This window comes from Acinonyx jubatus, chromosome C2 (genome assembly GCF_027475565.1).
Source record: "Acinonyx jubatus isolate Ajub_Pintada_27869175 chromosome C2, VMU_Ajub_asm_v1.0, whole genome shotgun sequence".
Lineage (NCBI taxonomy): Eukaryota > Metazoa > Chordata > Mammalia > Carnivora > Felidae > Acinonyx > Acinonyx jubatus.
The window spans coordinates 80,046,540-80,059,970 of NC_069384.1; the positions used below are offsets into that span (position 1 = coordinate 80,046,540).

General features: G+C 46.8%; 1 protein-coding gene across 8 annotated transcripts in view; it reads left to right on the top strand.

Moving 5' to 3' along the window:
• DGKG (diacylglycerol kinase gamma) overlaps positions 1 to 13,431 on the top strand; it is a 213,148-nt gene that overhangs the window by 83,210 nt on the left and 116,507 nt on the right. For 7 of the 8 annotated variants that reach the window (XM_053221105.1, XM_053221103.1, XM_053221098.1 and 4 more), the window contains 5 exons: positions 3,915 to 4,032; positions 5,568 to 5,656; positions 8,690 to 8,806; positions 9,774 to 9,866; positions 11,837 to 11,896. In XM_053221105.1, coding sequence (XP_053077080.1) covers positions 3,915 to 4,032; positions 5,568 to 5,656; positions 8,690 to 8,806; positions 9,774 to 9,866; positions 11,837 to 11,896 — 477 coding nt within the window. The remainder of the gene's footprint in view (positions 1 to 3,914; positions 4,033 to 5,567; positions 5,657 to 8,689; positions 8,807 to 9,773; positions 9,867 to 11,836; positions 11,897 to 13,431) is intronic. The other variant, XM_053221104.1, reaches the window with a different exon arrangement.

The window sequence follows — 13,431 nt, forward strand, 5'->3', positions numbered from 1 at the left end:
TGGTTCTCAAGGATGGATATGATTTGGCAGACGGAAGATGATAGAAGAGAGAGTTTATGGCTGGGAGAAAAGCTTGGTCAAAGACCTAAATGACAAAGTTCAGAGTGTATTAGAGAAACCTCCCAGTTTGATCTGAGTAGGGGATACATACAGAGGCATAATGTATGCCTGCATCTGACCTAGTCTGCTTATTTTGCAAGGGAAATGCAAAAGGTAGGAAGGATACCCATACACAAGGTAGGAAGGATAAAAACCAGAAGTACACATCGTGACATTGAGCATTTACCAGGACCATCGCATCAGTTGTGGACAACACTTCTTGGAGGTTATTGAAATGTCAGAGAGAAAAATGGCCCATTCAGCTGGGTCAGCCTATAGCTGGCTGCCACTACCTATAATGTCTCCAGGTGACAGTTCTGCAATTCAGGACTGCAGTTCAGAACCTGGGCCTCTGTTCCCAACACTCAAGAACAAAGAATCCTGCAGTCATCTTGGCACGTCCAGGTCTTTCCAAGTGCTAACTAGAAATCAAGGACCCAGGAGCTACGCAACTCCCTTCTTATTCCTTAGGACCCAAAAAGTCAGAGCTGGAGAAGATCCTGGTGATCCGTGGTCTAATCCCTTCATTTTACAAACTGAGGGCCAGAGAGGTAAAGGGATTTTGCCAAGGACACACACCTAGTTAATACCAGAGGCTAACCTCCGTATTTCGGAGGAGCACACGTCATTCAGTGACTCTTTACCAAGAACATTCCATGGGCAAGAACCCACGTGAGCTAGGACATGAGGTGCTCAGATAAGGAAGACACAGTTTCTGCTATCAATACTTGGATCAAAGTAGAAGTCCTGCTTGGGTGTTGTTCCAGCATACCTGGTTTTTTCTCTGAAATGTGGGAATGAAAATGAAACACTTTAACCACAAGGAAGCAATTTCTGTTCTCTATTCTGTTTTGGACTTGGTAAGTCCAAGGCACCACACGACTCTTTGCATGGAGCCGCTGTCTTATGGCTGGAAGAGGGAGAGACAGACTATTTCTTCAACACTCTCCCCAGTATCTCCCCCAAATGCCAAAACAGCCAGGTAGAAGACCATAATTTACATCAATAAAGTGACAGACAAAAGCAAATGCCAATGTGGTTTTTATTGATCAAAAGTTTTATGCATTTAATTCTAAACATGCACTAAATTGTAAGTTTTTGCATCTAATACTCAGGACTCTGAAGAAAGCATCCCTCAATGTCTTAAAAATCACATTGCTCCTTTGGCTCTTTCCAAACCCACTTGTGGACACTGAAAATGTCTGAATGGCACACATGCATATGAGAAAGAGGCTGTGTCCGGGGGAAGTTGCAGCCGCACCCTCGCCCCTGGTTCACCGCAGGGAGGTTACTCCCACAGCCTGTAGAAATGAAAAGGCCACATGATGGTGCTATAACCCAAGCAGAAATGTTGCTTTAGCCTTCCTCTGCGTCCTTTCGCTTCTAACCCGGTATCTAGGAAAATAGTATCTGAGAAAAGGAAAGTCAGCTGGCTTAGTTAATGAAGGTATTTTCAGGTAAAATGACCATCATTCAGGCTACAGGAAGGCGCAGTGGGGTCCGCTGAAGAGTGCTGTAATCTCCTTTCTGTCCAGGAAAGAAAACCCTGGATTGTAGAGGCAGGGGGGAGGGATTAAAGGGCTCAGGCCAGCAAGACCTCCAGTTATTAAATCAGTTGCTTGTTATTTTATGGTCTTGGATTATTTATATAACTTCTCCAAGGCCCTCTTTCTTTCTTTTCTTTCTTTTCTTTTTCTTTCTTTTCTTTCTTGTATAGGTAGAAGTCTACCTCCTGACAGGTAAACGGATACTTCACTTGTTTTGTGTTCCCTAGTGTCTAACACTGAGAGAAACTTAATAAAAGGGTTTTTTTATTTTTTTTTAACGTTTATTTATTATTGAGATACAGAGAGAGACAGAGCATGAGAATGGGAGGGGCAGAGAGAGGAGGAGACATAGAATCCGAAGCAGGCTCTGGGCTCTGAGCTGTTAGCACAGAGCCCGACACAGGGTTTGAACCCACAGACTGCGAGATCATGACCTGAGCCGAAGTCGGACACTTAACCAGCTGAGCCACCCAGGTACCCCTTAATAAAAGTTTTAATTCACACTGTGGTAAGCACTGGATTAGTAGCTTTACTTACATTATTTCATTTAATTCTTACAAAAATTCTCTGAATTAGATGTTTATCAAATGAGCAGAGGAATCGATCTTTTTATGAAACATTTAATCAATTAGTAAAACTGTTTACTAAAAGTGGAAATCATTAGATAAAAAGACTGTAATTCTGTAAAACTCAGATCTTGAAACAAGCAGGATTTTGAGGTGGTGAGATGAAAAATGCTTAGCCTTCCCCCAGGAGGAGACCAGCATTTGGAAAGGCAGATGGGCTTTTCTAGGGACCATAAGGAGCACAATCTGGGCACAGGAATGAATCTGGCTGCTGTGACCAGCCCAAACCAGAGGTGCCCGGAAGTAGGAACTGGGGTATGAGTCTGGCACCCTGACTGCCAGCCCTCCCCACCTTATAACAGTAGTTCTGACTGCCCTTAAGACCAGCCCAGGGGTGTTAGTCTTTTGATGGAGCCCATGAGAAAAGTTTAGGGACAGCATACTTGGAGACATACTCCTGAAGCCACGGCCTCCAATGAGACTGTTATCCTAGAGCTAGAAGCTGGAAGAACTGGTGTCTCAGGGAGGGTGTGTGATTGTGTGAGGCTCGGCTTATCAAGTGGATAAGGATGGATTTGTCCGTTCAGGAGGAAGTGGTTTAACCCTCTCTATTTCTGTCTCTTTACTATTTTATCTGTGTACAGAAAGTTGAGAGAAGTATGTTGTTTTCACTAAGCTACTTTTGCCTGATTATAAAACCGGTGCATGCTCATGGTAGAAAATGTGAAAAATGCAGAAGAAAGGAGAAATTAGAGATTAAAATAAACCTGTAGTACTAACAGTGGCTAACCTCTTTTGACAGCCCAGTGACATTTCTTCTCATCAAAGATCTTATTGTATGAAACTGAGATTATATTGTCCAATTTGCATTCTAGTTTCTTCATTTAGCATTGTATCATGAGCGCATTCCCATGCCATTAGATACTCTTACTAGTATCTTTTTGATGGCTGATAAATGATATGGATGTACTACAACTAACCTCCAGATAATTTTGAGACCTTCAGGATATTTCCAATTTTTCATTAAGGATTTTTTTTAATGCTTATTTATTTATTTTGAGAGAGAGAGAGAAGGAGAGAGGGAATCCCAAGCAGGCTCCACACTGTCAGCACAGAGCCCGACATGGGGCCCAATCTCATGAACCGTGAGATCACGACATGAGTTGAAATCAGGAGTTGGACGCTTAACGGACTGAGCTCCCCAGCCGCCCCCAATTTCCAATAATGCTGGATTAAACATCTGGCAGAGCACAAAAATGTTCATCTGACTTTCAAAAATTATTTTTTTAGGACAAAACTCAAGAAGGGGAATTTTTAAGTCAAAAGTTACAAACATTTAAAGGATGATGATGGATGGATGGATGGATGGATGGATAGAGAGGGAGAGATAGAAGACAGATAAAAAGTCTCTTCTGACTTACACTTCTGCCAACCATGTAGGAGAGGTTTTATTCTATTCCCCATACATACACTCCTAGTCACACATTCCTAATGTGTAATATTTGCTCATTTTAAAAACAAAGGACTTTGTTTTGATTTGTGCTTCTTTTGAAAGAGTCCCTAAAACAGTTAAACAAGTGAATAGCTTGTTTCCCATACAGGAGAAGAGTCTTAGAAAAAGGAAAAACCTACAGGAGCCGCTCCCTGGCTTCCATTCGCACGGAGCTGCCTGCTCAGCATCTCATTCCTCATATCCCTGCAGGGCTCCAAGGGGGACGGAAGACATGCCTGGACCATGAAACACTTCAAGAAACCCACCTACTGCAACTTCTGCCACATCATGCTGATGGGCGTTCGGAAGCAAGGCCTGTGCTGTGTTTGTGAGTAAACTTCCTTCAAGCCCCTTTCCCCAGGAAGCGTCTTGAGCCATTCCAGGCAGAGTCTAGGTGTTTCTGCCTCCTGGCTTGAGGGACCACCTATATTGTCCAACAGCAGGAAATAAAGCAAGAGCTCTGTGTCCTATTTCCATCTTACCCAAGTCAAATGAACAAATAATATCCTGTTAGTGGAGTCCTGTCATGGGCCGCTGAGCCCTAGAAAAAAATCATTAATGTTCACGCACAATTTTAAAACATCTCATAGTGATTTTAATTGGGTTTTGCTAGTGAATGTTTATTTTGCTGAAGCTAGGGGGTGGTCATTAGTAAACAGCATAAGACTGTATTGTGTAAATGCATGGAACTTACGACTCTCCTTTGGTTTGTCTTTATAATCCATTTAGTAAAGTCAGGAGAGGAGAAAAAAACAAAGGTGAAAAAAGAGGGGAGGGGACTGGAGAGAAGTGGAGAAAGATGGAGGGGAAGGAGGGAGAAGGGGTGATGGAGGAAGGAGAAGGGAGACAGGGAGTAGGGGAGCAGAGGGAGAGGGGAAGAGGCTACAGTACAAAGGCTTTTTGGGGCCAGGGCCTGTGGGTGCAGCCACCTTACCATACAGGTAACGAACACTCCTCCTGGACCCACAAGAGCCTGGTGAGCTGCCGCTTGGGTGCTGTTCAGGCCACCAAACTGTTTCCTCTAAACATGCACACATGAGCTAGGCAGCAAGTGACCCAGCCACAAAAGTCACCTTAGCAAAGCAGGGCCCTGTGCCAACTGAGAGCCAGCATCAGTGGGCTAGTGGAGGGGCCCCCAGGCCTTCCAGCTCTGACACTCTTCTTACAGAAGAACCCCATCTTATTCCTGGTGGGTTCGAGGCCTCTGGGCCTCTACGGTTTGCATAGTAGTAAAGAGTAGTAACAACCACAATAATAATGTGCGGAATAGCTATTCTGACCAAGACACGTAGTGCTTTACACACCTTATCTCATTTAATGCTGTAAAAGCCTTGCAAAGAGAAAGGCAGTTTTGTCCCCCAAACCCTGAATTTCAGACATGTGTTGAAAGTTACCCAAGATTATGTGTGTGGTTATCAATGGCAGAGCCAGAGTTCAGGCCCAGGCCTGCCTAACTCCAAATCTCCAAAATTAGAACACCCCAGCCTTTCTCCTTCCTCTCCAGCACCCCCAACATACATGGCATTGGCATACTGAGAAGGTGGACTCCTCATGTTCTCCTTAGCGGAAAATGCCTTTCTGAGAATGTTTTCTTGCTGCGTTCACTCTCTGCAGTGGAAAGCAGTGTGTTGGAATAGAGGGTATAGAAACACGTCTGGGAGAGAAATGTGGACTCTCTTCTCAATAAGCAACTGGAGACTATTCCAGATTTCCATGAGGAAGGCCAACTCCATATGTCCCCTGCCTCTGACTGGCCACTCAGAGGGAGGCATGGGCCTAGGCTGGAGTGGAGGTGGGCAGATGGCTAGACCTCCCTAAAGTGGACACTCACAAGCACTTTCCTTTTTGTTTTTTTGTTTTCAGATTGTAAATACACTGTCCACGAACGCTGTGTATCCAAAAACATTCCTGGATGTGTCAAAACATACTCAAAAACCAAAAAGGGCGGTGAGGTTAGTGATACCCATTGTTCTACTGCATGCTGCATCCTGGCCAACACGTCCATCACCACAGATTCCTGAGCAGGAAGCTTTATCAAATCCCTTCTCTGACTCAAGGACCACCCTTACATCATCCCATTCATCCATCAATCCATCAGCATCTCCGCAGTGCCCACCATGTTCCAAGCACTGTGCTAGGGGGTTCGCAGGTTGCAAGATGGTCCCCAGCCTGTTCCAGAACTGTGGAGGCTAGTGGGAGAGAGACAGACATGTAAGCGAAGTACAAAGAAGTGAGCTATATGATAACGGTAGGTCCATATGGGACATACAGTGGAGGCACCAAGGAGGAGGCCAGGGGAGTTTCCACAAAGGAAGTGGCATTTGAGTTGTGTCTTGAGCCCACATCAGGAGGACTTCACAAGGCATCAAGGAGTTCAAGGCACCCTAGGCAGAAGAAGCCTCGAGTGCAAGGCATGGAGACATGGCATATTCCAGACCCTGTAGTCAGTTTGGTGGGACTGGGACAGAGGATGCTTGTAGGGACGTGGTAGGAGATGGGCTCTGAAAGTGGTAGGTCCAGCCTGGGCAAGTTCTTATGAGGCCAACCGAGGAGTTGGAAAGGAGTCTCTTACACAATGAAGGGGCCACTGAAGAGCTTTAAGCACATGAAGAAATGATTGGGTTTGCGAATTAGGTTAACTGCTCTGACCATGGTGCAAGAGAGACATCAGAGGAGGGAAAAGAGCTCCTCCAACAGTTCAGGCAAGAGGCAGTGCCTCGCTGAGGGCCTGACAGGGTGTGGGGGGCACTCCGCACTCACTACACTCAGTACATTCGCAGTCGCACCGTGGTGGCTGTCTCTACTGAGTATCCCCTGGTTATGCCGGTTATTGCATATTTTGACTGTCTCCCTGGCTAAGGTAGAGGAGATGAAGGGAGAGTTTGAGACATAATTTTGGGGTACCACCACCAGGACTTGGTGATGGGGATGTAGGGGATGAGAGGGAGAGAAGAAGAGGTCAGAAGTGGCTTGCCAGTTTTGAGCTTGGCCATTGGGTGATGCCATTCACAGAGTGTAGAAATACACTCCCCTTAGTATTAGTAGGGGAAGGGCACTCTAAGTTCCTGTAGAGGAAAGAGACCATTGAACCTGAGTCAGGAGATGATTAGCAGCAGGGAGTGGCATCCAGCCCTCCACAAAAGGACTCGGGAGAGAGAAGGGCACCTCCAGGATACACATGCATGCCCCATGAGACACCGCATGGTCTCTTGTCTACTCCATACACCACTCCCTTTTCATGTTCATACCTTTCACCAGGATGCACTGTGTACCTCCTGGGCTCATGCCCTACGCCTACACTCTGGCCACTTGCCACATACGAAACAGAGGGAGGCCCCTAATGGGCCAGTAGGGCATAGTCACAAACTCCTGAGTCTCCAGGGCAACCCAAATTGCTAACTCTTCTGATCCCAGCAGAGGATGGAGAAGGCAGCATAGTGATAGGACACAGCCGTGGGCTTGGAGTCAGAAGACCTGGCCGTGAGTCCCTACTTGGCCACTTACCAGCCTTGGAACCTAAGGCCGGTCCCTTAACCTCTCTGAAGCCTCATATGTTTCTCTCCAAAATGGAGATCATAGGACTCTTAGAGAAAATTCAGTGTGACCAGATAGATGACAAATTGATTAGCAAACTGGGTTCTTTATACCTTCAGGGGTACACAGTGGCAGGTGAGAGGCTGTAGAATAAACGTGACATAGCTTCTAGAGCAACAATTTTACCAAAAACCTTTTTTGGGGGGGAGGATGTAGTAACTTAATTGATAAGGAATTTAAAACTTTTATTTAGTGCAGATATGGATGGTATCATGCAGATACGCCATGTGTTTTTAATATTGTTTGTAGTTGGCACTTCAGGCTATGCCCTCACATTCCTCCAGAGGCCACATCTGCTGTTTGGAGTGCCCTCGAGGACAATTTTGAGAAGCTCTGTAGAAATGCTGGACAGAGATAACTGAGGGCTTAGGCTCCCAGAACCTGGTGTCATAGGCCACTGTGGCTCCACTTACATCCATACACAAACACGTATTTTCCCCGCCTGCTTCCCACGTTCCTGGGTTGCCCTAGTGGCATTTCCTGGTCAGCGTGCAGGTACAGCCAGCTGTCCAGGAAACAGATGTACAGGCCGCTGGCTGCTGAACCACACTAATTTCTTTGGACTTTTCTCTAACTTCCTTCTAGAATGCTTCTCAACCTTAGCTGCACATTATTCATAATCATTCAGGGTGCTTTAAAATAAACTGATGAATCCGGTCTTCAGAGACTCTGGTCAATTTGGTCTGGAGTGAGGGCGGGTAAGTAGGACTTCTAGAAGCTCCCAGGTGGTTCTAATGAGCTGAGAGCCACTGGCTTATAGAAGACTGGAGGGGGGAGGGAGTCTTATCCTTCACTGAACACCTCCAAAGGGCCAGAATTGTGCCAGAGAGGCTCTTCCAAGTGTGCTATCTTTTTAAATGCTCCCAGCAAACCCAGAGGTGGGCTTATCATGCCAAATTCTACCGATGAAGGTCCTGAGACTCAGAGAGGTGCAGGAACTGGCCCAAGGTCACCTGGCTGCAGAGTGGAAGATCGGTGACTCCAACCAGTTCTGTCTGCAGCCCAAGCCCTTTCACGCGTCCCTGCATCACACTGCCTTCCAGAAGAGGGCGCGCACAAGCACATCACACTTGCAGACCATTCTGCCAGACAGCCAGTTGGACTGCCAGACAGGATGCTGCTCAGAGGCTAGCCTACCAGGGTGAATGAGCTATTCAAAGTACAGGCCAGGTGCTTTTTGTCTACTTTGATTAGGATGATGGTGGTTAGGCAGGGAGGGACCACGTCAGTGCACTTCAGCAGAGCAGCCCCATATCCACTAAGTGCATCCACTGAAGGGAAAGCAACCCCTCCGCTCTGTCCCCACTCCTCCCAGACCCTTCTCCTCAGGCTCAGGGCCCAGGGATGTGGCTCTGCAGCCTTCCCTGGTATCCTTCCCTTCCCTCCTGCAGGTGATGCAGCACGCGTGGGTGGAAGGGAACTCTTCTGTCAAGTGTGACCGGTGCCACAAAAGTATCAAGTGCTACCAGAGCGTCACCGCGCGGCACTGCGTGTGGTGCCGGATGACGGTGGGTTGGCGAGCAGGGTGGCCCTGTTTCTTTCCAGTGTGTTTTTGCTCAAGCCGCGGCCAGGGAGCAGTGGACATCCCGCCAGAGGGCATGAGCAGAGCTAGGGGAGCAAGACTGGGGGGCCCAGAGCCCCCGTTCAATGCTCTAACAGTGCCTCCAGTGAATCACCAAGCTTCCCAAAGAGAGGCCAACCCCAGAACCAGGGAAGCGAAAGCTGCTTAGGAAGAAGCAGGCAGCTGTGAGCAGCAAGCCAGACCATTAACATTTTCCTCTGGGTGTCATCTGGGGCTGGGAGCACAGAGTAGGGGTGGAATGAGACAGCAGAGCCCCTGCTCCTGAAGACATCAGAGAATGGCACACTCCTTACAGCAGCCCCACTGCTGGGGCCACGGTCCTGCACCTGCTTCTGCCAGTCACAATTGTCCGCAAACTTCTGGACACCTGGAGCTGCCCAAGCTGCCCGACCTGCCCGCCAAAGCAAACTCTGTGCCATGTCTTGTCCCCTTGACCAGGTATCAGCCTCAAAAAGGATGTGCCTCCAAACCAGACTGCAGATCTCTTAAAATACACAGGTTGAATCTTGGGTTTTACTTCCAGGCTCCTGGGAGTTTGTTCAGTAAGATCTCCTTCCTTACAGAGTCTCAGAGCCTGGGGAGCAAATGTCCAAGGGGGGTTCTGAAATCCACACAGTGGTGTCCTGCTGAAGGGTCACAGGCCTGCCCATGACCGTTTCACTCCAGCAGTCGTGTATAACACTTGGTCTTCTTTCTCTGCCTGTAGCCAGCTTGGCACCCCTGGCCACACCACACCACACACACACACACACACACCTATACTGCCAAAGCCAGCAGTGCATAAGGATTTGGGGGAGTGTTGCATAACTGCCTCCCCAGCAAACCTCTGAACCCTCACCCTTGACATTTCCTTGATCACTTTCATTCACTCTCATCTTCATTGTCCCCTCTAGTTTCACCGCAAATGTGAATTATCAACGTTGTGTGATGGTGGGGAACTGAGAGACCATATTTTGCTGCCCACTTCAATATGCCCTGTCACCCGGGTAAGTGTTGCTGCCCCAGCAGGTTTCTCTGGGTTCACATTTCAGATGTAGGTGGCATTCAGGCGGGTCGCATCCCTCCGAGGGCTTCCTCGCAACTCCTAGGGTTTGTGTTTTCACTACAAGTTTGAAAGGTCATTGCCACACTCATCAGATTGTGAGAGAAAACTCCTCTGACTGGTTCCAAGCAACTTGGCCACCTAGAATGCTCTGAAATGGCCCATCAAGGGAAGCACATGCATTCTAAGCACCTTTCCAGCAGAGCACAGTTACAGGACTTTCTGCCACCACCTGCACATGGCGAGGCCTCCTGGGTCCCCCTGTCAGCCTGTCTCTTATGTCTAAACATGGAAATTCCTCTGCCTTGAGGATTCCTACTTGGGGGGCCCAACCCTGTTTGGAGATGAAAGCAGGAAAATTCAAGTCCATTTATCTCCATCTGAAACTTTGTCTCTTATGTTGAAGACTCCTCTTTCTTTTTTTTTTTTTTTTAATTTTTTTTCAACGTTTATTTATTTTTGGGACAGAGAGAGACAGAGCATGAACGGGGGAGGGGCAGAGAGAGAGGGAGACACAGAATCGGAAACAGGCTCCAGGCTCTGAGCCATCAGCCCAGAGCCTGACGCGGGGCTCGAACTCACGGACCGCGAGATCGTGACCTGGCTGAAGTCGGACGCTTCACCGACTGCGCCACCCAGGCGCCCCGAAGACTCCTCTTTCTAAACCAAACCCCAAACACCTTAACTGTCCCCTTCTGTCTTGAAGATGTTGCCGAGGCTCACCGATCCCTCATATTTCATCCCTGACTTGAGTTGCTACTCCTTTTTCATTAAAAGGCTGAAGGAAAAACACCACTTTGGAAAACCAGTTGGCAGTATCTTGTAGGTTGGAAATACACAAACTCTGTGACCCAACACGTCCTCCTGTGTATCTGCCTGAGAAATGTGCGCATTTGGGGGCACCTAGGTGGCTCAGTCAGTTAAGCGTCCACTCTTGATTTTGGCTCAGGTCATGATCTCATGGTCATGAGATCAAGCCCCTGGTCAGGCTCGGTGCTGGTTGTGGAGCCTGCCCGGGATTCTCTCTCCCTCTTCTGCCCTTCCTCCACCCAATTGCACCACTTGCTCGAAGAAAGGGAGGGAGGAAGAACGGAAGATGAGCATTTATTCCACCAAAAGACCTGCACAAGAATGTTCATATTGGTTTTGTTCGTAACAGTCAAAAACTAGAAACCATCTAAATGACTGCTGACAGAGGGGTTTGAGGCATATCGGTGTAATGGAATACTGCATTGCAGTGGGGAAGAGCTCTGCTGAGCTGCAAAAACATGGATAATCTCAGATACAATGCTGAACAAAAGAGGCTAGTCTCAAAAAAAGACACTCCCTGGGATTTCATTTATGAAATTTAAAAGGCAGGAGTGATGCCTGAAGAGGCAGTAGTTATCAAGGCATGTGTGGATGCAGAAATTCATCAAGCCGGAGATTTAGATTGGAACATTTTACTATATCATACGAAATAAACCTCCATAAAATAAATAATAAACACTGAAGAAAACAAAAAAAAAACAGGATATACAAAACTAAGCAAAACAACTTACTTCAGTATCACATCAGTTAGATAGTGCTGAGCAGAGAAGCCAGATCTAAGACCTTGCTTCCCAGAGCTCAAGCGTCTAAATCAACAAAGTAGATTTCTGCCAATTTCAGCGTTTCTTCTCCCTAGGTCTGTTCCAGTGTTTTGAAGTTAAAGTCAGAACAAACGATGATAGAGGCCTGGGGAGTCTTAGGGAATCCCGTAGGGAAGCATTTCTTTTTTTTCGATCCAAAGCCCTGTTTTGAAAAACTCCTCCCTACTCTATACTGGTTTTGTATTCTCTCTTTATATTAACTATTTGTTTTTCTTCTCATCACTTTTTTTTTATATTTGACTTTTTTTTTTTCAAAATGTGTTTGTCTTTCCTCTCATCACAGGACAGGCAAGGTGGGAAGTCTGATGGCAGCGTGTCAGCCAAGGGTGAACTTGTGATGCAGGTACCTCCACAAGCCTCAAGTCCCATCTCTCATTCTGAGTGGGTTCAAGGCTGTTGGGGAGATGGGGGAGGACAGGGTTTGCATTCTAGAGAAATATATCTCAACATTTGCTTTCTCATCTGATCTATTACATCACACAGGAGGACACTTTATTTCCAGCTTCTGTAAATATCTTTGAGTACCATACTGTTGGCAAGTGGTGAAAAGGGGAGGTTGGTTGATCCTACTGCTGGTCAAATGAATTTTATCACCCTTTTAGGAAAAAGTTACATAAAACTTCAATATGCACACCTCAATACTAACAGCAGTGTGGACCAAGAAATATACAGTGGGTTTTCCAAGACTTTCAAGCTGTGTCTAGAATGTGATCTGCCAAGACAAAGTTAACCAGATTCAGAAGATCTTCTTTATCCTTGAAAAGGGAGGGGCGTAGCAATCCCTGCACTGCCCACCTCCTAGAGATGCTCTAAGATTAAATGAGAACATGCAGATTCATGTGTCTTAAAAATTAAAAGATAAACAATAATGATGGAGAAACTAATAAATGGGAGAGCCGTAGATGCCTAGAAAGGCAGAAAGGCAGCTGGAGTGCACGCACACGTGCGCGCGCGCACACACACACACACACACACAATGCAGGTGAGCCAGTTGTTTACAGCTGGCGTCCATCTCGTTACCCTGCATCTGCTTTGATTGGGAATGCCCATGCTGTACAAGTTGTTAAGTATTTTGAATATCATCCCCGGAGGTAAAGAATTACTCCTCAGGCTCCAAGATGCTTCTGGGTATCACACAGTCACCTAGGCAGATGATGAGATTCTTAAAAATCCTAAGAATGCTACTGTCCATTTGAAACAACATGGTGCTGTGTTTGCTGAAATTTTAGCCTGAGATCTGGAAAAGTAGACATCACACATTGAATATGGAATATGGCTACATCTCCATATCAGTTTGTCCTTCAGCTGAATCCACAAACATTTATTAAGTACCCATTCCCATATCTGGTGTCATGGGGACCTTGGTGGGAGGGTTATACACACACACACCCTGCTCCTGAGACATTTCAAATCCAGTTGATATTTTGAGACATTTACCTAAGAAAACATGAAACAAAACCCATGTGAATGGGCAACAAGAGAAGCCCAGATGATACTACATACTTCAAGTGCAATGGTTTCAGTTGCAATGATCGAGGAAAGCTTCACAGAGGAAGTAGCTCTTGAATTGGGCCCCGAGAATGAGAAGTTCTTTTTAAGAAGGAAGTGGGCTCTTCGGGACACCAAGGAGGAGGAGAAACCAGAGTGAGCAGCCCCACAGAGTGGGAAGTCAGGAGATACACTCACTCAAGGATAAAAGCCAGGCTTGGCTGGGACACAGCTGAGGGTTATAGGGGGCAACAGTAGATTGGGGCTATGCTGAAATGTCTTGGATGCCGGGTTGGGAAATTTGGATTATATCCTCTGGGAAACAAGGTGTCATTAAAGGTTTCCGAGCAGGAGTGGCATGACTGATGCCCCAGGAAGGAAACCACATAT